We start from the raw sequence: 24,687 nt of genomic DNA, 5'->3' as shown, positions 1-24,687 counted from the left end.
GGTGCATTATATTTTTAGTATGCTTAACTAGTGCCCCAGAGGCACTGTTTAACATGACCCTTATTCTAATAGTGTAATAGTATGAGAACTTAATTTTCTTTTTATGGATCGTGGTAGTATAGTCGCAACTTGCTTTGCTTTCTTACTTATTTTTTCTTACCGTTGCTTTTTTACTTTTGTATGTTAGAGGTAGTCATGCTTGCCTTGTGCTGATATATTGACTTTGTTGAGCTAAGTTTTATTTATTATTAAAATTTATCCTGATTTTTTTTTTAACATTTTTTTTTTTCCATTTGTGCAATTTTTTAACTACTTTTTTCCTATACTATTAATAAAAAAATGTAAATAATTGATATTTTAATAAAATAAAAATAGTTTGTAACTTACGACTTTTCATTGACCTTTCATCAATTTGAACCTTTTATTATTTTTATAAATAAATAAATAAAAATATTTTTTTGACTAAATTTGTTATTCTATAAATGAAATTAAATAGAAAAATGAGTGTTAATTAACTAATTTGTGGAATGAGTGATGAATAAATTTGATTATGCTTGCTTTAACATAATCAAAATTCTTGGGGACGACTCTTGAGTTCTGTGTTTTGAATTTTACTTGTACCTAAAATTAAATAGAGATGTTGCTAGCAATTAATAAAAAAAGTAAAGATTAGCCATATATTTAATAAAAATTACAGTAATAATATATAACAATTATGTAAAAAAAATAATTGAATGAGACTATACATATAAATCTAAATTAAAAATTATACTTGACTTGCACCAATAGATACACCATTTTCCAATCAGCAACATATCATTCTTCATAACACTGGTAACGATTGAAAAACATGAAATTGCAATGAATATTAGTGTTAATGGTGAGGTTGTCCATAAAACCATATGTCTTCATCTATGTGTTCATATATAAAAACAACAAATATGTAAATTTAAAAACACAATAGATAAAAAGTTGGTAAAATGTGATCTACTTACTTGTTGACATTATTTTGAGTGTAGCTGATAAGTTAGGAAATTATTCAAGGGATTGACAAAACCCACTTAAGTTCTCATTCAAATCTTCCTCACATTCCGAACATGAGCAATCAATCATGTTTTCCCTTCATGACATTAAAGAATAAATGAATATAAAAGTAACAAAAGAACAAAAGAATGTACAATAATTAAGTTTACTATAAAAGACAAATGAACACAGGTATATTGAAAAAATGTCTACATATCTTGCTGAGATTGCTATCAATAGTAGACATAGTGTACAACTTGAAGATGTATGATCTCATGAGTACCATTGCAAGTATCAAATGTATAGAACAAATATGAAAAAAAAAGTGATAAGTGGTGGTTATAAAGGTTAGAGTGAACCTGAAAATTAAGCAATATTTCTTTTATTACTCTATGTGTGTTACCTTTGCAAGAAACTCTAAGGTTAGGGAAGTGTAATAGTGAAAAATATTTAATGGTACGGTTATGATAGTGGAAAGTTATAAATAATATAAAAACATGTTTTGTGCAATTCATTCTTATGAAAAATTTAATTAAATTAAATATTTATAAGTGGAGTTTTTTTTTTATCAAATAAATCAAGTTTTCTTAAAGGTGTCACATCATCACAATGCTTGTTTATGAGCAACTCAACCTTCCTTTTACTCATTTTTAATACAATTTATTGCACGGGTTGAACACCTACCTAGTTATTATAGTTACGAATTGTATTCATCTTCATTTAGTAGTTATATCTTTTTGTCACGGAACACGTTGAATACCTAAATTGGATTTAATATCTTTTAATCAATTTTTTTTCCATACATTAAGTATCATACTCTTTTTTTTTTTTTTTTGACAAAAAGTATCATACTCTTGAACACTCTAACCAACCAAACATTGATATTTGCTATTTACTTGCAATACCTCCTAGTTTATCACCAAAAGAAGTTTTGTTTCCCTTCATTCCCTTTATATTTTTTCAAAATATTGAACCAAATTAACATATATTAAAACTTATACACTCTTTTCCCCTTATACTTTTTAATCAACACCATGTAAGTAATGTGCTATTCTTCACTTCAAAGCACAAGAATTGGTTTTCAACCACGTTGAAAGTACGTACATGAAGAAAAAGTTCACTTTTAGGCCCACTGCAAATGATTCTCCGGTTTTCTCTCCAGTCGTAACGGTAATTACTAATTACTACAGTATGCTTTCTTTCTTGTCCGAGAACTTCGGCGGGAATTAAGATTTAATCTGGGGATCAAGACGTTAATTCATCTGCTCTCTCACAAGACAACTACCTGCTTTACGCTATATATTGACATTAATCCGTAATCAGTTGTTAGACAATGAATTATTATCAATTATTCTTTCCTAATTTTCAACCTTTGGTTTGGAGTGTGGCACTCTCAAATTGATATTTCACGGGTGTAAATGTAGATTAATTTAAATATATACCATGCCATGCCCCACTGCAGTTGCGTAAATATATCCCACTTCAATTGCATGCGTGACATATATCACGGGGGTTAATTATTTTGGAGTAGTGTATATAGTGTCCCGCGAGTTTAATTTGATTGGTAGGAACATCTGTATTTTTTATATAGAGATTACAAGGTTTACTTATTCATTTTAAAAATGAAATTTACAGTAATAAAAAAAAAATAATGCAATTTTCAGTCACAAAGTTTTTTTGAACAAGATTGAAAAATAATGAAATTTTTCAGACACAAAGTTATCTGATAAAATAAAAATAAAGAAAATAATTAGTGGCTGGCGTTCAAGATTGAAGTTGATGGAATTTTTTTTTTAATAATAAAGTTGATCGAATTATCTACGAATATTCCAATATACTAGTTGGTATAAGAATGTGAAGTGGGAGATTTTATGATAGAATTTGCATATCTTTTGTCCTTGAAGTGCTACTAACTGAATTTATCAACAAAAAAAAAAGAAGTGCTACCAACTGATGTATCTAAAAACAGAAAAATCTAAGTCAAATATATAACGTCGGTCTCCTCACTGCTTCACTACAGTACCACACTAAACAAAGTGTGACTTCTCCAATAACTAATTTTTAACATCCTTCTTTATTTAAGAGACTGAATAATGTCTGACTTGATAATCAACCCCAACAATCTTCACCTTGATTGTAAGAGCGTCATCTTCCGCTATCATTGTCTATACCGACAATCATACCCCACCATAAAAGAGTACACTTCACTTGGATCTAAATCATTTCAAGAATTTCTTCCCATTGGAACTTTGCTGAAAGATTTTGGTGCAACTCTCATGTTGGCTTTTAGGAAATTCTCCAGTCATTGACGCGTCTCACCACACACATTGCATCAATGTTAATGTGTTGTTCTGAATCCGCTATCAATAATTTATCATTTTGTATAGTATAGCGAAAATATCATAAAGACACGTTTTATCTTCTAGATAAGGTCACCATCATCTCTCAAAATAAAAGAGACGTTGCTAACACTTACCTTAAAGTCTTTTTCAGATATTGTTTTACCGTCAATTTCTCTTTACATGTCCGAACTTTTCATACTTCCGATCTGTTTTTTGTAATTCAGATTGTATCGGCACTTCATAGCGCCCTAAAATAAGATATAACAGCTGAATGAAGACCGTAAACGGTGCCCTAGGTAGTTTTTTCATTGCTTGAATGAAAATGAAATCTTAACTACTTAAATCCGTCTTAAATCACGGCCGGTATTCTGTTTAATTAAAAAACAATAAAACTCACGGGACATTTTCCAATCATAGAGAATAGTAGAAAAAAGTAGCCCAACCCATGTGCTAAAAGAGGGGAATCGTGACATATTTAGCCTCCAAAAGTAGACATATATTGATATCCAACCAATAAAATTAAAACAAAAAATAAAACCGATAACCGTTTCAATTAAATAATAACAAAAGGTTAAAAAATAGCAATGATAGATAATCTAACATGGGTGCCACTAAAACCCAACAAAAAACAGTTGACATTGCAGGCTTTCACTCATTTCAAACCATTATTTATAGAGTCTCTACTCACATCCATTGTCACAAAAACATCAATACCAATTAGCATTTAGCAACACAAAACATCCTCAAAAATGAACCTTAGAAGTTTTAGTTTCACCCTTTTTCTGCTGATTCTCACATTGGCTTCCCTTGTAAGTGCCAATTATATTCCTCACAAAAAACGTTCCAATCCAAGAAGATTCATAAACAAATTTCTGATTCCACAGAACATTGCTCGAGTTGCGGTGGGGCAACGACCGTTAGTGTGGGACGATAAGCTAATGCATTATGCACAATGGTACGCGAACCAGAGGCGCAACGACTGTGCCTTGGAACATTCTAATGGGCCATATGGTGAGAATATTTTTTGGGGTAGTGGTTTTGGGTGGAAACCAGCACAAGCAGTGAGTGCTTGGGTGGATGAAAAACAGTATTACAATTATGGGCAAAATTCTTGTGTTGATGGAGAAATGTGTGGACATTATACACAAATTGTGTGGGGTAGCACTACCAAAGTTGGATGTGCTAGTGTTGTGTGTTCTGATAATAAAGGTACTTTCATGACTTGTAACTATGATCCTCCTGGAAATTACTATGGAGAGAAACCTTATTGAAAGGAAATTACCAAAAGGGGGATTGAAGAAAGCATTGAGACAAACACAGCTCAATAATGTTATCATATACTCCCTCCGCCCCATATTATAAGCAAAAAAAATCATTTTTCTTGTCCCAAATTATAAGCAAAAGTAACTTACTTTTATTATTTTTAAGATCTACTTTTACTTATTCTCATGAAATTTAATACAAACTGTATTTAATTTACTCTCATATATGTGTAAGTTTGTTAGCAACCTCCTTTTCAATATAAATTATCATATAATTGGTGAGAATTTCATTTTTCATTTTGTTGTACAACTTTGTTTTAATAACTTTCATAGCTAAAAACGAGTCAGTGTAAAATTACATTGTCAGCCATGCATGTAAGAATTTCTACTAATTCATAAACGAAATTCAACCTTAAACAGCGGAAACAAAATTGAATTTAAATAGCCGAAATACCTCCCGCCATTGCTATAACTTGTTCTTGTTGAGGATTGATCTTGCTTGAGGTTGTTGAGGCTCTTCTAAACCTTCTACAATCTCTCTTAGATGGTGTAAGTCACTGAATAGAGATATGAGGCTTAGGGAACCAAAACAAGGGTTGCACTCTATTTATAATTTTTGTCCATCACAAAAATATCTTAAGTGCAATCATAACTGCCACACTATCTTTATGGGCGGTTACTATATTTTAGGGAAAGAATAAAGACCACAATTTAGGCTTAATGGATAATTACCACAATGTGCACTTAGCAGTAATTATCCCTTATTCAAATTAATAAATAAATAAAAGGAGATAAATCCAACATTCTCCCACTTGGTCGACATATTCTTTCACTTACAATAATAAGAAACAAGACACATGGATCATAGCGATAGGTCCTCTATAATATCGAGTATTATCTTCTATGTATCACAATGTAACGAGTCTCTAACCAAATATAACTTAATGAATAAACTCACAACATTTATGTTTATTCAGGTTCCAAACTTAAGCGATATTTCTCAAAATCAAATGTGTACGTACACTTTAGAACTTAAAACATGAGAATATATCATATATAGAGTTTCATAAAACAAAAATCGTTATTATAACGAAAATCAGATATAGGAACCAAGTCCCGTTCTTTCTACATGATCCTTAAATTTTTACGATGGCATGCCTTTAGTCAAAGGATCGACAATCATCAATTCAGTACTAATATGATTGATCAATAACAATTATTTGATCCTTAATGTGCTCTCTTACGGTTAAATACTTAATGTCGATATATTTAATTCGACTTCTACGGCTAAGTACTTAATGTCGATATACTTAATTCGACTTTCACTTTTGGTATTCTTAGCCATAAAACCGCAACTGAATTGTCACAATACATCTTTGGCGGTCAAAGATTGAATCTACAATTTTCAACCCACAATTGAAACTCTTCATTCATACACCATGTGATGTAGTCTCAAACAAAATACGAACTCAGCTTCCATTGTGGAAGTGACGGTCAAGGTCTGTTTTGCGTCTTTTCAAGAAACAACTCCACCGACTAACATGAAAATGTAATCGGATGTTTATTTTCTTAAGTCAACGCAGCCTGCAAACTCTTAAGTAGAGTAACCTTTGACCTCTAAAATTTTAGTTCGTATATACATAAGCATGTAGTCTTTAGTTCCTTGAAAGGACCTAATTACTTTATTTGCAGCTTTCCAGTGTTCCATATCTGGATTCTCTAATATTTGTTTAATATTCCAATTGCAAATGCAATGTCAGACCGTGTGCGAACCTGAGCATACATTAGGCTTCCACCGATGGAAGCATATAGAATATTAAGCATTTGTTCCCTCTCAAATCGTTATTCAGCATAGGTCCAAATAGAACCTATCACCCTTCACAATGGATGCTATACGTGGTGAACAACATTTCATCTAAAACATCTCTAAGACTTTATTGATATGAGCCTATTATGACAAATCTAGAATTCTACGAACTCTATCTCTTTGAATCTCAATGCCCAATGACATAAGAAGTGTCACTCATATCTATATATCACAACTCTTAGAGAGAATTTGTTTCACCTTATATAGCAACTTTTATCATTAGTAGCAAGTAAAATATCATCCACGAACAAAATAAGGAAATAAATTATACTCCCACTGACCTTCTGGTATATACATTGATCCATAATGTTCTCTACAATCCAAATGAAGAGATGACACCATGAAAATTTCAAATACCACCGAAGGGAAGCTTGTTTGAGTCCATATATGGATTTCTTAAGCTTGCATACCAAAAGCTCATCACCACCAGAAGAAATTCCTTCGGGTTATTTCATGTAAACCTTTTCTTCTAGATTTCCATTCAGAATGCAGTTTTCACATCCAAGTGAGAACGTTTCAGAATCATTTTTAGCACCAATATTATAGTCCGACATTTGTAAATATACCACATAATCACTAGCTATAGTTGACTTTATTTCTCTAGTAATCTTTCATAATGTTGGTTCAACATTTTGTTCAATAATTTCAAAAAATTCTTGAACATCTTCATTTACTAGATTATTATAAGCCGCTTGTGTAACTTTAATAACTGGCTGTCTAATACCCATTTGAGCTTGAGGGGCAATACAAATGACAATCAATTGATCACTTGAAGTGGAAGGGTTCAACATCAATATTACTTTTATCAGAACAAATGTCCTGGAATTGATTGCTCCCACTAATCAAGTCATCTTCAAGAAACTTTGCATTTCTTGATTCCACAATTTTAGTGCTATGAGATGGACAATATAACTTAATACCCTTTTAGATTTTTCGGCATATCTAATGAAATACCCACCTATAATCATAGGGTCTAGTTTCTTTTCTTGTGAGTTGTAAACTCTTACTTCAGACGGGCATTCCCAAATGCGTATATGACACAAACTCGGTATCCAACCTTTAAATAACTCAAAAGGTGTCTTTGGGACAACCTTAGTTGGAAGACGGTTCAATATATACACTACCGTTTTAAGAGTTTCGCTCCACAATGACGTTGAAAGTCTGAAGTTGCTACGCATACTCCTAACTATGTCCATTATCAGTATATCTATAATAATATTTTTCACCTCTATAATCTCTCACGATCTTAATTTGCTTTTCGCATTATTTTCTACTTCAGCCTTAAAACTTTATAGGCTTCCAATGCTTCATAATTATTATGAAGAAAGTAGACATACATATATCGTGAGTAATCATCAATGAAGGAGATGAAATATTTCGGACCTTGTATGTCCATGCCTGGACGTACAACATATATCTGAATGTATGATTTCTAATATTTTAGTTTTCCTCTTAGCACTTTCTTATGTGTGTTAGTCTGCTTTCTCTGAATGCAGTTTACACAAGTCTAAAAAAAATTAGTGAAATTTAAAGTACTAAATTCACTAGTCTTTTAATTTTCTGAATGGAGATATATCTTAATCTCCGGTGCCACAGAATAGAGGATTCCTTATTTATAACACATCATTTAGTTTCAACTTGAACATGCATAACATTATTAGTGGCATCAATTTGAAAATTAATTGAGAAAAGAGACCATTGGATAATACATCATTTCCAAGAAATTTAGATTTATTAAACAAACTGAAAGACGTTTTATAAAAAATAATGGAATATCCCAATGGTTCAAGCCTTGAAATAGAAATTAAATTTCTAGAAAAACTTGGAATATAAATAAAAGTATTTTTCAAATTTAAAACAAAGCCACTACTGAAAAAATTAAATTGCATGTTTCAACAGCCTCTATATGTGAACGCATCTTGACTTCCTAAATAGATGCCTTGCTCACTTGGAAGCGTTTTTCTTAAGCTGATTATACATTGTAAGGTATTCGATAATCATGGATTGTAGAACCAAAATCAATCCACCATGTGTTATAAATAACATCAATCATATTAGACTCAAAGCAGACAAATGAAATTCATTTACCTTTCAGGGTCTTGCTCTTTTCCATATTTGTCATTATAACATCTTTATCCATTTCCATCATCAATCTTTCTTTCTTCTTGAACACGCATGTGTGTTACATGGAATTATGAACGGCTGATTTGAGGATGGAAGAGTGCTAAAAATATAACGCACAAGGAAAGATTCTGAAATGTTAATCTCAAGAGTCTTTAGTTGTGCTGCTATATCCCTCATTCACATGATGTGCTGACGCACTCCTTTCACAATGATGAGCTTCATTGATGAGAACTTCATAATTAAGGTGATAACAAATGTCTTATTTGATGTTTTTAAAATGTTCATCAATGACCTTAAGCAATGCTTGAACATTATTATGCTGATCAACGCAACCACGAATGCTAGCAAAAAAAATGTTGGTCTTTATGAACATCATTCTGAGACGATTAGGTCGCTCCCATATTTCATAAAGATCGACATCTTCCTGAAGGCTAGTCTCTATAATAGGAGATGGTTCGTCTTTCCGAATAGCATAATCAAATATTCATTCATCCTGAATGAAGAAGAACTCTCTCCTTATACACCTTATTATTTTCATCCTTTAGTTCGGGAATTTCACACTTAAAGTGAGAGAAATTTATAGGCTGCATAGCTGTAAAATTAAATTTACATGCTTATAATTAAATTGAGACTACTAAACAAATACCATGTTTTACCAATGTAAATCATGTTTCAAACTATGAATCTAGTGACATAAAACTTACCTGTAGGCTAAAGTTTTATTCAATTAGATTCATATAACTTAATGATAAAACTATCAAATTATGTTCCCTTTTCTAATCCCTGTGGGTAAATTAGAAAATATAATTTAATATTTTATCCTAATTAACCATACATAAACATAATAAAAATTCCTGTGGGACAAAATTTACTACGTTCAATATAGTCAATTACAACCAATGTCACTAACATGATTTTAAACTCTTAATATATAATTTCACTCGATTAAAGATGCTGTGGCTACTCCTTAATCAAATAAAATCATATAAATCATTTTGACATTTAATTCATAATATTCAATTGCATAAAATGTAACCGATTCATTTTAATGCACATAATTTCATGATTAAAAAACTTACATATTATATGCTTTAGTAGGTTACATAAATTAACCATGTAATAATACTAATCAAGTGAATGACTAGAATCGGTGTTACATAACTTCAACATGGCATATATACCAATTAATTTTAATTACAATTACATGATTAAAAAACACAATTATCATGCCTTAATTGGATACAACACGTAGCTGCATAATAAATAAAGTTCAATGCAATTGAATACAAAAACGTTACACCTGACCAAGCGGTTACTGAATGCCGCTTCTTAATGGGCGCGTCTTACAGGTTCCTGGTTCGAACCCGTGTTAGGACAAATTTTTCGTGATTTTAATTTTAATCATTGCTGTTCATAAAGAAAATTGAAAATTCACAAAAAAGGCAAAGAGCGGAATCGAACCCACGATGTCTCAGCAGCAAGTCAATAAATCAACCACTAAGACAGGTGAATCAGTTTTGAAATAATTTGCGTTACATAATATTTATAATGAAAGCATTGATTAAAATAAATATCATCATCTTCAACCTCCAGACGGGTCAAAACGACCCGGTTGAAAAATTCACGCGACCCGAAACTGGAAAAATCGATTTCAAGCCAAAATAACACCGAAAATTCATGTTTTAAACACAGAATCATGAATCTAAAATATTTCCGTATGATTCAATATTTTTCTGCATCTAAAACGCTCTTAATCTGAAATCGAAATTTATGAAAAATTCAAGCAAAACCCAGATTACTAAAGCTTTTGATTTCATAACTATTTTTAACTCTAAATCACATGAATCGAAATTATTTCTATATGGTTTAAAGATTCTCTGTGTATAAATTAAACAGTTACAAACATCAAAAAATTTAGAATGGATTAAAACTGCAATAATCAGAACACGAAATTGCAAGGCAGAGGCAAATAGGGCTCTGATACCAAATGTAAGAATTTCTACTAATTCATAAACGAAATTCAACCTTAAACAGCGGAAACAAAATTGAATTTAAATAGCCGAAATACCTCCCGCCATTGCTATAACTTGTTCTTGTTGAGGATTGATCTTGCTTGAGGTTGTTGAGGCTCTTCTAAACCTTCTACAATCTCTCTTAGATGGTGTAAGTCACTGAATAGAGATATGAGGCTTAGGGAACCAAAACAAGGGTTGCACTCTATTTATAATTTTTGTCCATCACAAAAATATCTTAAGTGCAATCATAACTGCCACACTATCTTTATGGGCGGTTACTATATTTTAGGGAAAGAATAAAGACCACAATTTAGGCTTAATGGACAATTACCACAATGTGCACTTAGCAGTAATTATCCCTTATTCAAATTAATAAATAAATAAAAGGAGATAAATCCAACAATGCAGTCTAATTTGAGTCTCATATCTTTTAACTTAAAATTTGAACTTTCTGATTTTAATTTTCTATAACTTCATGGTTACTCGCTTAGTTATATTAATTTTTCAGTTATCCTTCATCAAAAAATCCTGAATTGGATAAATGCATATGCACATGTGATGATGATTCCCCCAGCCAATGATATATACCCTCTCACCTAATTTCTTTTTTACTTTGACTTATTGATTGTCCCCATCCAAGCATCAACCAAATATCAAAACCAATTTTATAACTAATAGTTAGGTCAAATACATTTTGAATATATATCTTTTATATTTCTAATTTGTTACACTGTTATCCTTTTAGTTAACCTCTGTTACCTTGTATTGTGACCATTAAGGTTGACTTCCACCACGATGAATATTTTGATGAAAAAGACACACATATCGGAGGAAATGAACTGAAAGAGTAGTAGTTCAACAATTTTTTATAATGGAGAATGAGTGAAAGGATAATGGTACCGTACAACAAATTAAAAGTTTAAAAAACCTATTTATTACATAAAAACTTAAAATACCTAACTTAAACTTAAAAACTCTTAAATTATTACATAAAAACTTAAAGATCTAACCGTTAAACTTAAAGACCTAAATGTTAAGTGTTCGACTGAATCCTATTTATGATTACCTTTACGGGGTACAACTCTTATTTGAACGAATTGAGAGACATAGTGAGTAGTTTAAGTTTGTTTTTGAGGGAACATTTTAATTTGGAAGTTAATTTTTTCTGCACTTAAATACCTTTTGCTATCACACCATTGTATTGTATGCTTAATTTTTATGTATTGGTTAATGTTTCGGTTATATGACCCCAAGCCAAGCTTATTACTGTGCTAGTGTGCTTGAATCAAACCTAAAATTACTTTTATCACTGAATTCGAACGAAACCACACCAATAAATCTTTTAGTGTGTGGGACAAATGAATTGAAGCAACCAAATCAAAATGAATGGACAATTAAACACAAAAGCTAAAACTACCAAAAGCGATAAAGAACATTGATAGATTGTTACTCAGTTCGGTTGAAACCAACCTACTATGGGGGAGAGAGCACTCTCCGTTCCACTATCAATGAAAAACTTAGATTACAAAGATTCAATACAAGAGTTGCAAGAATTTAGAGTTTTCCTAAATTCTACCCTTTTCCCGAATCTCTCCCCGTGACCAAGAGATTCAATCAATAAGTGTTTCTAAGGTGTTACAATCACTTCCCCAACCCTAGAGATTACCCAAGAAAAACCCTCTAACACTCTAGCTTTTGTGTTGAAAGCAAAACCCTAAAAACCTCACAGTTTCTCTCTCTTGCGGCTGCACAAAAACATAGCAGCATATTTATACTGCAACTGGCAACTAGGGCGCAGGAACTGGTGCATGGTGCGCAGGTTCCAGTGACCTGCCCCCAGTTTTGCGCCTCATACCTGCGCATGGTGCGCAAATTCCAGCAGTACCACAATTTTTATCATTGTTTTTAAAGGCAATCTCCAACAACTACCACCGAGTCAACTCATAACTCTGCAATTTCAATTTCTTAAGTTGTTTTTTTAAAGCATAGACAGGTCAATGTGTTTTCTAATCTCTTATATATATTGTTAGACAATTTGATTCGTATTAATTCCATTTGAGTTTTTTTCTATCACTGCTATTTGAAAACAAGTCATGTCAATTGAATCGAAAGCAGCACTATCGTCGTCCAAGTTAGTAATCAGATCAAATTCATATGTGTAAGTAGACATATAATCTGTTTGAGACCAAATTAGTATCTATTTGTCAAAATCCTTTTTTGTTGCGACGCTCGCTCTCTTTACTTTTGAATCTTCTTTAGACTTGCCTATGTAACATAACAATGTTGCACCAACTCTGCCTAACTGGCATACCTTTGTTGAGCACCTCTCAGACCAAATTTGAATTGATCAAATCTTATATAGTTAATAGTTCCCTGTTTCAATTGCAAGAACTCCTCCTGTTCTTTCTAGACTCTTAATTAAGGCTATCTCGGGAATAATATTAAATTGCTAAAATATTGTTAGTACATGACAAGAAAATAGCACTTTGGGTCCAAAGTAACCATTTTTTAGGCTAAAAGATTGAGTGTAGACCAAATTTGAAACAAATGTGATACTTTTTGAACGTAAAAAATTCGCAAATATGACTATTTTCGTAAGAGTGATAAAATAGAAGACAAAAAATACAATTAAGTTAAATATTTATAATAAATAACTATAACCTCACCAATTAAAATTCCCATAAATAACTTGCATTGGTTCTAGGATAGGATGATGAATTGCAAAATGATGAATATTTGGCTATGGTGGTGGTATCTCAGCGGAGGAGAGGAAAAATGAGATAGTAGAACTGATTATTCCCTGTTACTTTAAACTTGATTTTGAGGAGGCTAAGCTCTTACAAACATGAATACCAACACCAATACCAGAGCCATGTCCTTTTTTGGTGTTACCATAATATGATATTGGTACGAAATTTACACCACCATTAACAATGACTAATCTCTGTTCAATAATTTGTGGGACACACAAGGTGGATTCTCTCGGTCTAACCAAATTTTCTCCATACGCATGAGTCAGAAATCGAATTCATGACCACATATTTAAAAGGACCAAAACCCTTACCACTTCCAAATAACCTCCAGAGTCCACACTCACCCTATATCCCTCAACATTGCCCAACAATCATGCCAAGTCAGCAATAGTGTTACTAACTCTCACTCTCAGCATCCCTATTCTTCTTGTGAGTATAGGACCTTCCAAATCTTGGGTTTGTTATGATTAAGACCCAATACAGCCCTCTTGTTCAGTCTTCTTCTCCCTATTCGATGCTTCATCGATCAGTACTTACTATCAACAAACATGAAAGCATAACAGTTGTTTACAAAGCTTCCTGTCTATTACCTTTCTCTTCTTTCTAAATCCCTCAGACCAACGAATACACAAGTGCACACAGGAAGCCACTTGGCCTTATTTTTTTTCATTGCTTGAAAGAAAGTGAAATCTTAACTACTTAAATCACGGCTAGTATTCTGTTTAATTAAAAAAGTAAAAGACTATTACACTCACGGGACAATATCCAATCATAGAGAGTTAGAAAAACGTAACCCAACCCATGTGCTAAAAAGGGAGAATCGTAACATAATTAGCCTCCAAAAGTAGACATATATTAATATCCAACCAATAAAAATTTAAATAAAAAATAAAACCGATAACCGTTTCAATTAAATAATAACAAAAGGTTAAAAAATTGAATGATAATCTAACATGGGTGCCACTAAAATCCAACAAGTTGACATTGCAGGCTTTCACTCATTTCAAACCACATTTGCATTATTTATAGAGTCTCTACTCTCGCATTCTTTGTCACAAAAATATTAATACCAATTAGCAACACAAAACATCCTCAAAAATGAATCTTAGGTGTTTTAGTTTCATCCCTTTTCTGCTGATTCTCACATTCACTTCCCATGTAAGTGCCAATTATAAACATTCCAATTACAGAAGCTTCACAAACCAATTTCTGATTCCACAGAACATTGCTCGAGTTGCGGTGGGGCAACAACCGTTAGTGTGGGACGATAAGCTAATGCATTACGCACAATGGTACGCGAACCAGAGGCGCGATGACTGTGTCTTGGAACATTCTAATGGGCCATATGGTGAGAATATTTTTTGGGGTAGTGGTTTTGGGTGGAATCCAGCACAAGCAGTGAGTGCTTGGGTGGATGAAAAACAGTATTACAATTATGGGCAAAATTCTTGTGTTGATGGAGAAATGTGTGGACATTATACACAAATTGTGTGGGGTAGCACTACCAAAGTTGGATGTGCTAGTGTTGTGTGTTCTGATAATAAAGGTACTTTCATGACTTGTAACTATGATCCTCCTGGAAATTACTATGGAGAGAGACCTTATTGAAAGGAAATGCCTAAATCAAAAGGGGATTGAAGAAAGCATAGAGGCAAACACAGCTCAATAATGTTATCATATAGGTTAATAGCCATATCCTTATTGTATGTTTGGCATGTGACTTTATTGATTGGAAACTGCCTCATGTGCATTAAATTGTTTAACTCCTCTGTATCTCAGTTTATTATTAATGTTAATGTACTTGTATGTCTGCTTTTTAATTAGTCTCACGTTTTTCTTTTTATCTTATTGTCTCTTAATTTTAGATTTTTAGTCATAGATTATTTAAAAAGTTCACGAGTTAATCAAATTATTTAAAGGTTTGAGACTTGATTAAAATTATAAGACAAGTTTATCAACTCTAAAGACATATGTTTTAGATTCAGGTTCCGAATTCAAAACCTGTTGGTGCTAATTAGTACAGCAGAGACATTGGTAGGCAGAGGACCATAGTTTCATCTCCGCAACTGCGATCGGAAGGGGGCTGAAACCAGAGGGCAGCCGAGAGATTATCCACATTGGGCTCAAAACAATAGTATAAGTGAGTTGCACACCACACTTTTACTTAAAACCTTAATGCAATAGTTTTATGGGTCCTCTCACTTATAAAATATTCAACCTCCATTTTTCTAAGTAATATGAGACTTAACTCACCTCACATTTGTCACAACGATATCGATATCAAGAGAATAGATGCTAGCCAACAATTATAGCTAACATATGAGTGGCAACTAACTAAGCTGAAAAAAACAAGTAACCGTAAAGAAGAAAAAGATAGCAGCATCTCCTCTTATTAAAATAATAAGAAGAAAAAAAAAAGGAGTTCATATAAGCCGAATATGGATAAAATCTACAAGTAAAATAGCAATAATCCAACTTAATATTGAAGTTGTGTTCGTGGTTATTTCATAAAGTAAAAACCAATTATCATATAATTGGTGAGAATTTCATTTTTCATTTTGTTGTACAACTTTGTTTTAATACTTTCATAGATAAAAATCACTTATGTGGTTGTTGCTAATGCATGATAATCAAAATGAGTCATAGCAATCTATCAATTAAAGGCATGCAAATTTGCATGCAAATTTTCAGCTATTGAAGACTTGGTCTTGGAGGACTTTTCACTTGATCTTTGAACAACTCTTGAAATTTTGTGATAATGATGAATGTTTAAAAATGAGCAAATTGAGTTGAGATCCACTACTCATTGACATTATGTCTTGTGACCTTTGAGAGAAAAGAAAAATGAGTCAATGTAAAATTACATTGTCAGCTAATGCACGCAGTCTAATTTGAGTTTCATATATCTTTTAACTTAAAATTTGAACTTTCTGATTTTAGTTTTCTATAACTTCATGAGTTACTCACTTAGTTATATTAATTTTTCAGTTATCCTTCATCAAAAAATCCTGAATTGGATAAATGCATATGCACATGCGATGATGATTCCCCCAGCCAATGATATGATATATACCCTTTCACCTAATTTCTTTTTTACTTTGACTTATTGATTGTCCACATCCAAGCATCAACCAAATATCAAAACCAATTCTATAACTAATAGTTAGGTCAAATACATTAAGGAATTTTATAAATCTCCTTTAAGTTTTTTAGATAATAAATAGATCTTTTATATTTCTATTTTGCTATACTGTTATCCTTTTAGTTAACTTATGTTACCTTGTTGCATCATGACCATTAAGGTTGACTTCCACCACAGTGAATATTTTGATGAAAAAGATACATGTGTTGGAGGAAATAAACTGAAAGAGTAATAGTTCAACAATTTTTTATAATGGAGAATGAGTGAAAGGATAATGGTACTGTACAACAAGTTAGAAGTTAAAAAAAACCTACTTATTACATAAAAACTTGAAATACCTAACTGTTAAACACAAAAACTCTTAAATCATTACATAAAAACTTAAAGATCTAACCGTTAAACTTAAAGATAAATGTTAGCTGTACGACTCAATCCAGTTTATGATTACGAGACATAGTGAGTAGTTTAAGTTTGTTTTTGGAGGGAGCATTTTAATTTGGAAGTTAATTTTTTCTGCACTTAAATACCTTTTGCTATCACACCATTGTATGCTTAATTTTTATGTATTGGTTAATGTTTCGGTTATATGACCCCAAACCAAGCTTATTACTGCTTAATTTTTATGTATTGGTTAATGTTTCGGTTATATGACCCCAAACCAAGCTTATTACCGTGCTAGTATGCTTGCATAAAACCTAAAATCACTTTTATCACCGCCACCGAGTCAACTTTATAACTCTGCAATTTCAGTTTCTCAAGTTGTTTTTTTAAAGCATAGACAGCTCAATGTGTTTTTTAAAGCATAGACAATTTGATTCGTATTAACTCCAATTGAGTGTTTTTCTATCACTGCTATTTGAAAACAAGTTATGTCAATTGAATCAAAAGCAGCACTATCGTCGTCCAAGTTAGTAATCAGATCAAATTCATATGTGTAAGTAGACTTATAATCTGTTTTGAGACCAAATTAGTATCTATTTGTCAAAATCCTTTTTTGTTGCGACGCTCGCTCTCTTTACTTTTGAATCTTCTTTAGACTTGCCTCTGTAACATAACATTGTTGCACCAACTCTGCATAACTGGCATACCTTTGTTGAGCACCTCAGACCAAATAGATCAATCTTATATAGTTTATAGTTCCCTGTTTCAATTGCAAGAACTCCTCCTGCTCTTTCTAGACTCTAAGGCTATCTCGGGAATAATATTAAATTGCTAAGATATTGTTATCACATGACAAGAAAATAGCACTTTGTGTCCAAAATATTCGCAAATATGACTATTTTCGTAAGAGTTACAAAATAGAAGACAAAAAAATACAATTAAGTTAAATATTTATAATAAATAACTATAACCTCATCAATTAAATTTTTTGGATATGTCTCTTCTCAAATCCCATAAATAACTTGCATTGGTTCTAGGATGATGAATTGCAAAATGACTTGTTCAAAAAAAAAATTAATTGCAAAATGATGAATATTTGGCTATGGTGGTGGTGTCTCGGCAGAGGAGAGGAAAAATGAGATAGTAGAACTGATTATTCTACTTTAAAGTGTTGGTAGAGCCAAGACTTATCTTAATTCACAAAATGACAAACTACCTCGCAATAACCTCCAGAGTCCAACTCACCCTATATCCCTCAACATTGCCTAAGAATCATGCTATGTCTGTTACTGTTACTAACTCTCACACTCAGCATCCCTAGTCTTCTTGTGAGTATAGGACCTTCCAAATCTTGGGTTTGTTATGATTAAGACCCAATACAGTATTCCCTCTTGTTCAGTCTTCTTCTCCATATTCGTTGCTTCATCGATCAGTATTTGTTATCAACAAACATGATAGTATAACAGTTGTTTACAAGCTTCTTGTCTATTACCTTTCTCTTCTTTCCAAATCCCTCTGACCAAAGAATACACAAGTGCACACAGGAAGTCACTTGGCCTTTGAATCAGAAAAATGACCATAAAACATTGTCCCATTCAAACTAAGAGAATGTTTATTTGTGTCAGTTCGTTCAGGTCATAAATAATGACAGACAGGTGATGTTTCGTAAACTCTATAGTAATCAATAACCATATTGGGACACTATTTTGCAAGGCGGAAAACATTTTCTCTTTCCACCTAAATATTGTTTCACAGTGATTTTAAAGGTTTACTAGTATGTGATAAGTACCGACTTGATTCTATTCAAACTTCCCTACTAAAGCATATGTCAACATGTATAACACCCCAGAAAAACGAAAATGGATAATTACAAGGACTTCTGGAGAAACATTTTGTCCAATGCAAGAAATAATCAATCCAATAATACACATTTTGTGCATTGCAAGAAACAATTAACCAAATATTTTGTTCATGGAATTTTAAACAAGTTGCATCGTCTACTGTAATTTCAACATATTTTAACAAGACAGATTGCAATTGAAACAACTTTTCTATGTAAAATTTTCAATAGCCTGAATATATGAACAAGTTATTAGGAATTATCAGTACTAATGTAAATGAAGGTGCACACCAATTAAGTAATCAACTTTCGAAGCTAACGCTTAACAAAACCTAGTATGTTGCAAATTTGCAATACTATATTCAGGGGAAGAAGACTCACAACATTGATTGTTGACACCGAATCTGACAATAATGTTAGAGACTAGACAAGGAAGTTATCTATCATGTGGAAGATCACGTCAGAACCATCTGAATGCATCCAGTAGATTTTCACCTGGGAGTAAAAACAGACAAATAAAAATATCAAGGAAGGTCTAGCTGAAGGTGTGGCCATTATTTTTAATAATTTAGCTTAAAATAAGCAGATCATCTTAAAATAAACTTGTATTGTGCAATGCAGTTCTGAAGTGGTTCAAAATATATTTAACAGTTTTTGCAGGAAAGCTATAAGATAAAAACTTTACCTGGATTGTACTGTGAGCAACAAACCGCTGTTTACTCTTCCGAAAGCTTACATCCACACGCTCCCAAGGAACCCGAGTGAGACCCCTTATCATCTCCTCTACAAAAAGCATAAGTTTTGAAAGCTAGTTATAATACTGACACATGCACATTTTGAAAATGAAATTTTATTGGAATTCTTCGACAAAATAATATTTTCAACTAGAATATTTGCAATTACAATATGAGATTTTATGCAAGGGTAACTTGTAAGATTCAAATATACAATAATAATCTGAAGGGAAAAAAAATTATCGATATGCATATAACACGCTAGTTTTTTATCTGGTTTATACAAAATTGTACTCCCAAACTGCCAATTGGCTATATATCAAAATTTGGTAGGGCAGTAAAATTCAGACACTGTTAGTAAAAAGCTTGTGAGAGTATCACAAATCTACCAGATATAATATAATAAAATAAAAGAACTCAAACTTAGAATTTACAAGCCAGTTTGTGGCAAGAATCAGTTGATCACGGAGATACACAAAATTGCAATTTAACCCTCAAATTTGTACCAGTAAACTATAAACTTCCAAAGAAAGGCACATAGGTAGATCAGTTCTTTAACAGTTAGGCCGTCAGACTAAGTTACTATCAGAAACTAAAATCATACAAAATTTATTTTCTCCTATATCACCATTACTTACTATATATCTAATTAATAGTAGATAATTTGGTTAAAAATCTTGCCAAGAAAAATAATTTTTCCTAGCTCCTATGAAAAGAACATATCATAACACTCAAAGTTCAATGGAAATTTTGTTGTCTTGTACCTTACAAAGCTCATTTTCTTGTATCTTACAAAGCTTATGCCATTGTTAACCAAATATCCTTTTCTTGATATAAAAACATCATCATAACATAATCTTAATGCTTACTGCTTAAATATTATTGCGTGTCCATTAAAATGTTAACCAGCACTTTGAGTGTGAAGTGTAGTAAGATTTTTAGAAACAAACAATATGAAGGTGCAAAAAGTTAAAAATAAACATGAAGAATAAAGTCAAAAAGAGGAAAGGAGATTGTTTTATACTTTATTCTGGAACTAGACACTACTAATAATCCTACCAAAAAGTGCCTGACTATCCCCAAAGAAAAATAAAACCTGAGATGAAAGTTTCCTTGTCTTAAGTATACTATTTTGCCATACTTCTTTCACAAATACCAAAAGAGTGGAAAAAGAGGTTTATATTTTAAAACAGACAGCTTTTTTTTTCTTCAGAAAAACGAAACAAACCTTCCATATCAATTGTTTCGCCTCCAACATTAGTAGATTCTTTGCTGGAAATATCATCAACGGTCTCACTTTTGGTGTGTACAATGTGTGGGTATTTCTCATCAATTACTTGATGATTAAACTAGCACAAAAAAGACGGAATGTAAATTTACTCTCCATAAACCTTCTAAAATATAGAGATCGAGAATCATCAGAAAGTCTTTACCTTTGGAAGTTCATGTTGACGCCGAATCGATGAGGTGCGCCATCCAACCATATCTTTGACACAAGTCAAGAAATTTACAAGATATAATTGTCAAGAGAAATGGCTTATTCCTTCACAATAATAATTATTGCTCTATCTTCTTAAAGTTAGATATGCATAGGTGTCACAATATACGGTTTCAGGAAAATAATTAGCCCATGTGCCATAGGAGCGTGATGACAAGCCTGTAGGGCTGTCAATAAATTCTGATTTACATCAGAGTAAACCCCAATTGAAATAATTTCAATATCATGTCTTTGTCCATGTTCCACTTCACAGTATACATGTAAGCTCCATGCGCTAACTTTGACATGGGCCATTGACACTATAGTATTCATTACGCTTAAGTTTCTGTACAATATGAATATTGATAAACAAAAAGAAATCTAACTTGAAAAGAGGATACGGTCAAAGTTTGCATTTGCATATGCTACCCGACGCTTAAACGCACATAAAGCTGACCTACAGAATCATTAAAAATTAAATTGGAAGTAATGAAGAATGGAATAGAAGCATCTAAAAATTTAACTGACTCGTTAATACTAACATAAACTTTAAATCATCAGAATCATCAACCATTCGGAGGAGAAGAGGAGGCTTTCCATCATCGTTGTCCATGAGGAAGAGGTGCTTTCCAGTTCTCCCTGTAACTAAATGCGCAGTTTGGGATGCTTTTCTTTCAAGGAAAGGAATGCCACAGAGAAATGGAAGCTACAAGAACCAGAAAAATAAGGAGTAAAAATAAGAGATATTGTTCCAGTATGTGCACACACATAGATTCTTAGATCCAATACCTTAAATAATCAAAATATACCTAGGAAACCTATCCCAACAGCTTGACTACAATAGCTACAGTTTACAGAGAATGAAAAAGATGCAACCATTTTTGTCTCATACTGCAAATATAATATAATTCCAATGTTTGTATATTTTCAAATGGTCAGAAATTCGCTGTTTCACTGTAATAATAATATGAAAAAACGTGACAAAGAAAAAGAACCGGAACATTCTTTATGTAAGATATGATAGCAATTTAGGAAATGATTACCATATGAGCTACTAATTGAGCCTACTTAAAATTTTGCATGAAAATTTTCAGCATGTCTTCAAATATCCATACCTGCAAAGGAGGGCCTTCAAAGACAGATGACAGCAAAATCACATTAAGTGGTTTTTGAGGAAAACAAATCTGAACCTAATATATACTATAATATTAATTACTAATCTTCGGTCGATGGTTCCGGATCATATGGATCAAATCACATTAAGTGGTTAGTGGTTTGTAACTTTCATATCAATATTTAATTGCTAAGGAAATTATTCGGTTTTTGTCTTTCTTGTACTTTTTTCTAACCCTGTGATTTATGGTTTTCTCTCCTCATACGAATAACACAGCTCTCTAAGAAAACAAGAAGGAATCAAGGAACTCACTAATGATTTCATTGATGCCATTTGTTTGCCCTTTGCATTGGCATGACATGCCTCCTTTATGCAATTTTCAGCTAACATTATTCAAATGCTAAAAGATTTAAATTCAAAGATGATTTTGATGGAATACAGCGAAAGAAAATAAAAACAATAAGAAAAAATAGCAGATGACTAATGAAGGCCAAAAGAAAAGTAGGTATATGATATATCCATGATGCTACAATACTGTTCGTAGAAAACTTAAAGCTACCTGCTTATGTCCTCTTGAACCAAGATGAGGTGTTGCAAAGGTTATAAAGTTCATTGGCTCTAACCCAGCAATTCTGGCTTCGTAATGTTGTTCAATGCAATTCTTCGTACATTTTGCCTCCTCTTTACAGTTGCAATTTCTGCTGGTAACTTCAACTTCAATTGTTGAAGAGTAATCAAAGAGTCTTGCGATAGCATATCTTGCTACCAAGCCTCCCAGAGAATGTGCCACAAAGGAGATCTTCTGCAACCCTGGCCAGCGTCTAACAACAGATAGTACCTAGATAAACATGAATTAAGTTTAAACTGGAGATTCAAATGTGAATGAATTATCAAAAGGTCAACAAAAAAAATCATTTTCCACATAAATTTGAAGTTCAGGGAAGTATAAGAGACTAAAAGGATCACATTTCTACTACCAAAATACCTCTTCAGCTAGCCTCTCACCCATTGTGTCAACACCGTCAAACGTCAATTTTGAAGAATTACATTCACTGCCTGGCCACAATATATCATGTAAATCACAGTTAATTAAGTTTTTTTGAAATAATGCACGAGACAAAATCAAGAATAAATTATGGTTTCTCTTTGGTGCCAATTTAGGTGGGTTAATTTAGCTTCTTCAAAAAGGAATAAATGATGGACATGGAAATATAACAACAAGCTTTTTATTGGAGGGTAGTACCAGTACATAAATTTTGCAATCTGTGACTGTCACTTTTATTTGTGTATATAGTATATACCATTCACAAAATGAGAAGCTATACTGATTGTCACACCATTTATATGAAAAATCACAATCCAATTGTTTACACCAGTTGTCAAACTTAATATATTTATATCTGTAACAATTATTTAATTTTGGTCCTATACAAATTTTATTCAATTTAGTTCACAATGTACTAAAAATAATGTGTTTGTAATTTTCATCGATGTCATATAAGGACTTCAAAAACAGAAAAGCAATATACATTTGGAGTTTAACGGGCATACACTGACAGTGTAAAATAGTTTTATGCAATCATCCAATAAAAAATCATCAATCTGCCATGTCATACAACTAATTTCAAAATAATTTTGTGATTTGGCGGAACACAAGATGCTCATTGAATGTCATATCGGTGTAAAACTATTTTAAACTATTAGTATCATACATTTGAATTATACACACAGTTTCGGTGTGACTAAACTAATAGAAGAAAAAAGGAAGAGTTAGTTACGGTGGACGATGACTTCATCCGGAAGCTTCTTCAGGAACTGCTCCGCACCGTATCTCCAATCAGCAGAACTGAAAATACCAAATGCAGTTAGAACTTTGAATTTGCATATACTAAGAAATTAATCTGAAATTAAATGCAAATTGCTACGATTAAGAGTGATTAAGCTGAAGATTATTACTACCTACCTGCCAATGATTCCATTAACCATGATTACAAGATGTGGTGGAATATGAAGGGGCTTAGCATCAACATCAACATCAGAATCTGTTTCTGCCATTGAATTCGGTTTGGGATTGTTTAAGCAAGAACTTCGAAATCGAGGAAGCAATTTCATTTTGATGATCGAAAAAACGATGAGAATCGATCCGAATAATGATGGCGTAAGGTTGAAGTTGAAGGAAACAATGACGATGATAACGATCGCAAAGCACAAAGTCCAAAGTAGAAACGAATTCATTCCTTCTTTATTCAGTTACTATTATCGTTTCTTCTTCGCCACCAATAAATATGCTCACTGGCACCAAATCAGACTCAGATTTCTTTTGTCTCTGCATAATTTATGAATAACTTTTAGCTGGTGACAAGGATTTGGAGTTTGGACATACTTTTAGTCACACACAAAAAATGAAAAAAATGAAGGAAAAAAATTAAATAATAAATTATTGGTGAGGTGGATGATTTTGATTGGTTTACAAATAGTATTTATTGATTTTTTTTACATTAATACAATTTGTGAATCAATCACAATCACGCATCTAAGCCATGTACGAGTAGATATCCACATAATATGTGTATCGGAGTGTTCACCTAAATTATTTTATTTTAAATGCTATAC

The 24,687-nt window shown here is 32.3% G+C and overlaps 3 protein-coding genes across 6 annotated transcripts; 2 read left to right on the top strand and 1 right to left on the bottom strand.

Moving 5' to 3' along the window:
• The first annotated feature begins 4,053 nt into the window (after nt 1-4,053).
• LOC123908939 (pathogenesis-related protein PR-1-like) lies at nt 4,054-4,727 on the top strand. Its single transcript, XM_045959685.1, has one exon. The coding sequence runs from the start codon at nt 4,115-4,117 to the stop codon at nt 4,634-4,636; it is 522 nt and encodes a 173-aa protein (XP_045815641.1). The 5' UTR covers nt 4,054-4,114; the 3' UTR covers nt 4,637-4,727.
• Nucleotides 4,728-14,398: 9,671 nt separating this feature from the next.
• On the top strand, nt 14,399-15,229 carry LOC123907929 (pathogenesis-related protein PR-1-like). The gene has a single exon (XM_045958395.1). It carries the CDS (start codon nt 14,485-14,487, stop codon nt 14,992-14,994), a length of 510 nt encoding a protein of 169 aa, XP_045814351.1. The 5' UTR covers nt 14,399-14,484; the 3' UTR covers nt 14,995-15,229.
• A 640-nt stretch (nt 15,230-15,869) lies between these two features.
• Nucleotides 15,870-24,471, bottom strand: LOC123907928. Of its 4 annotated transcripts, none has more exons than XM_045958391.1 (11): nt 24,038-24,451; nt 23,853-23,920; nt 23,060-23,130; nt 22,634-22,912; nt 21,503-21,666; nt 21,362-21,417; nt 20,917-20,969; nt 20,712-20,832; nt 19,435-19,532; nt 19,131-19,244; nt 15,870-16,212 (listed from the first exon to the last, which is right to left on the bottom strand). In XM_045958391.1, exons 1-10 carry the CDS (start codon nt 24,307-24,309, stop codon nt 19,173-19,175), a joined length of 1,254 nt encoding a protein of 417 aa, XP_045814347.1. In that variant the 5' UTR covers nt 24,310-24,451; the 3' UTR covers nt 15,870-16,212; nt 19,131-19,172. The 4 variants fall into 4 exon arrangements, with proteins under 4 accessions (XP_045814347.1, XP_045814350.1, XP_045814349.1 ...); XM_045958394.1 differs by lacking the exon at nt 15,870-16,212 and adding an exon at nt 17,569-18,509 and having other exon boundaries at nt 24,038-24,452; XM_045958393.1 differs by lacking the exon at nt 15,870-16,212 and adding an exon at nt 18,862-18,981.
• Nucleotides 24,472-24,687: the final 216 nt, after the last annotated feature.

Source organism: Trifolium pratense, linkage group LG2, assembly GCF_020283565.1.
Source record: "Trifolium pratense cultivar HEN17-A07 linkage group LG2, ARS_RC_1.1, whole genome shotgun sequence".
Taxonomy (NCBI): Eukaryota; Viridiplantae; Streptophyta; class Magnoliopsida; order Fabales; family Fabaceae; genus Trifolium; species Trifolium pratense.
Note: the sequence above shows the minus strand (reverse complement) of the source record. Positions and strands in the feature narration are given on the sequence as shown.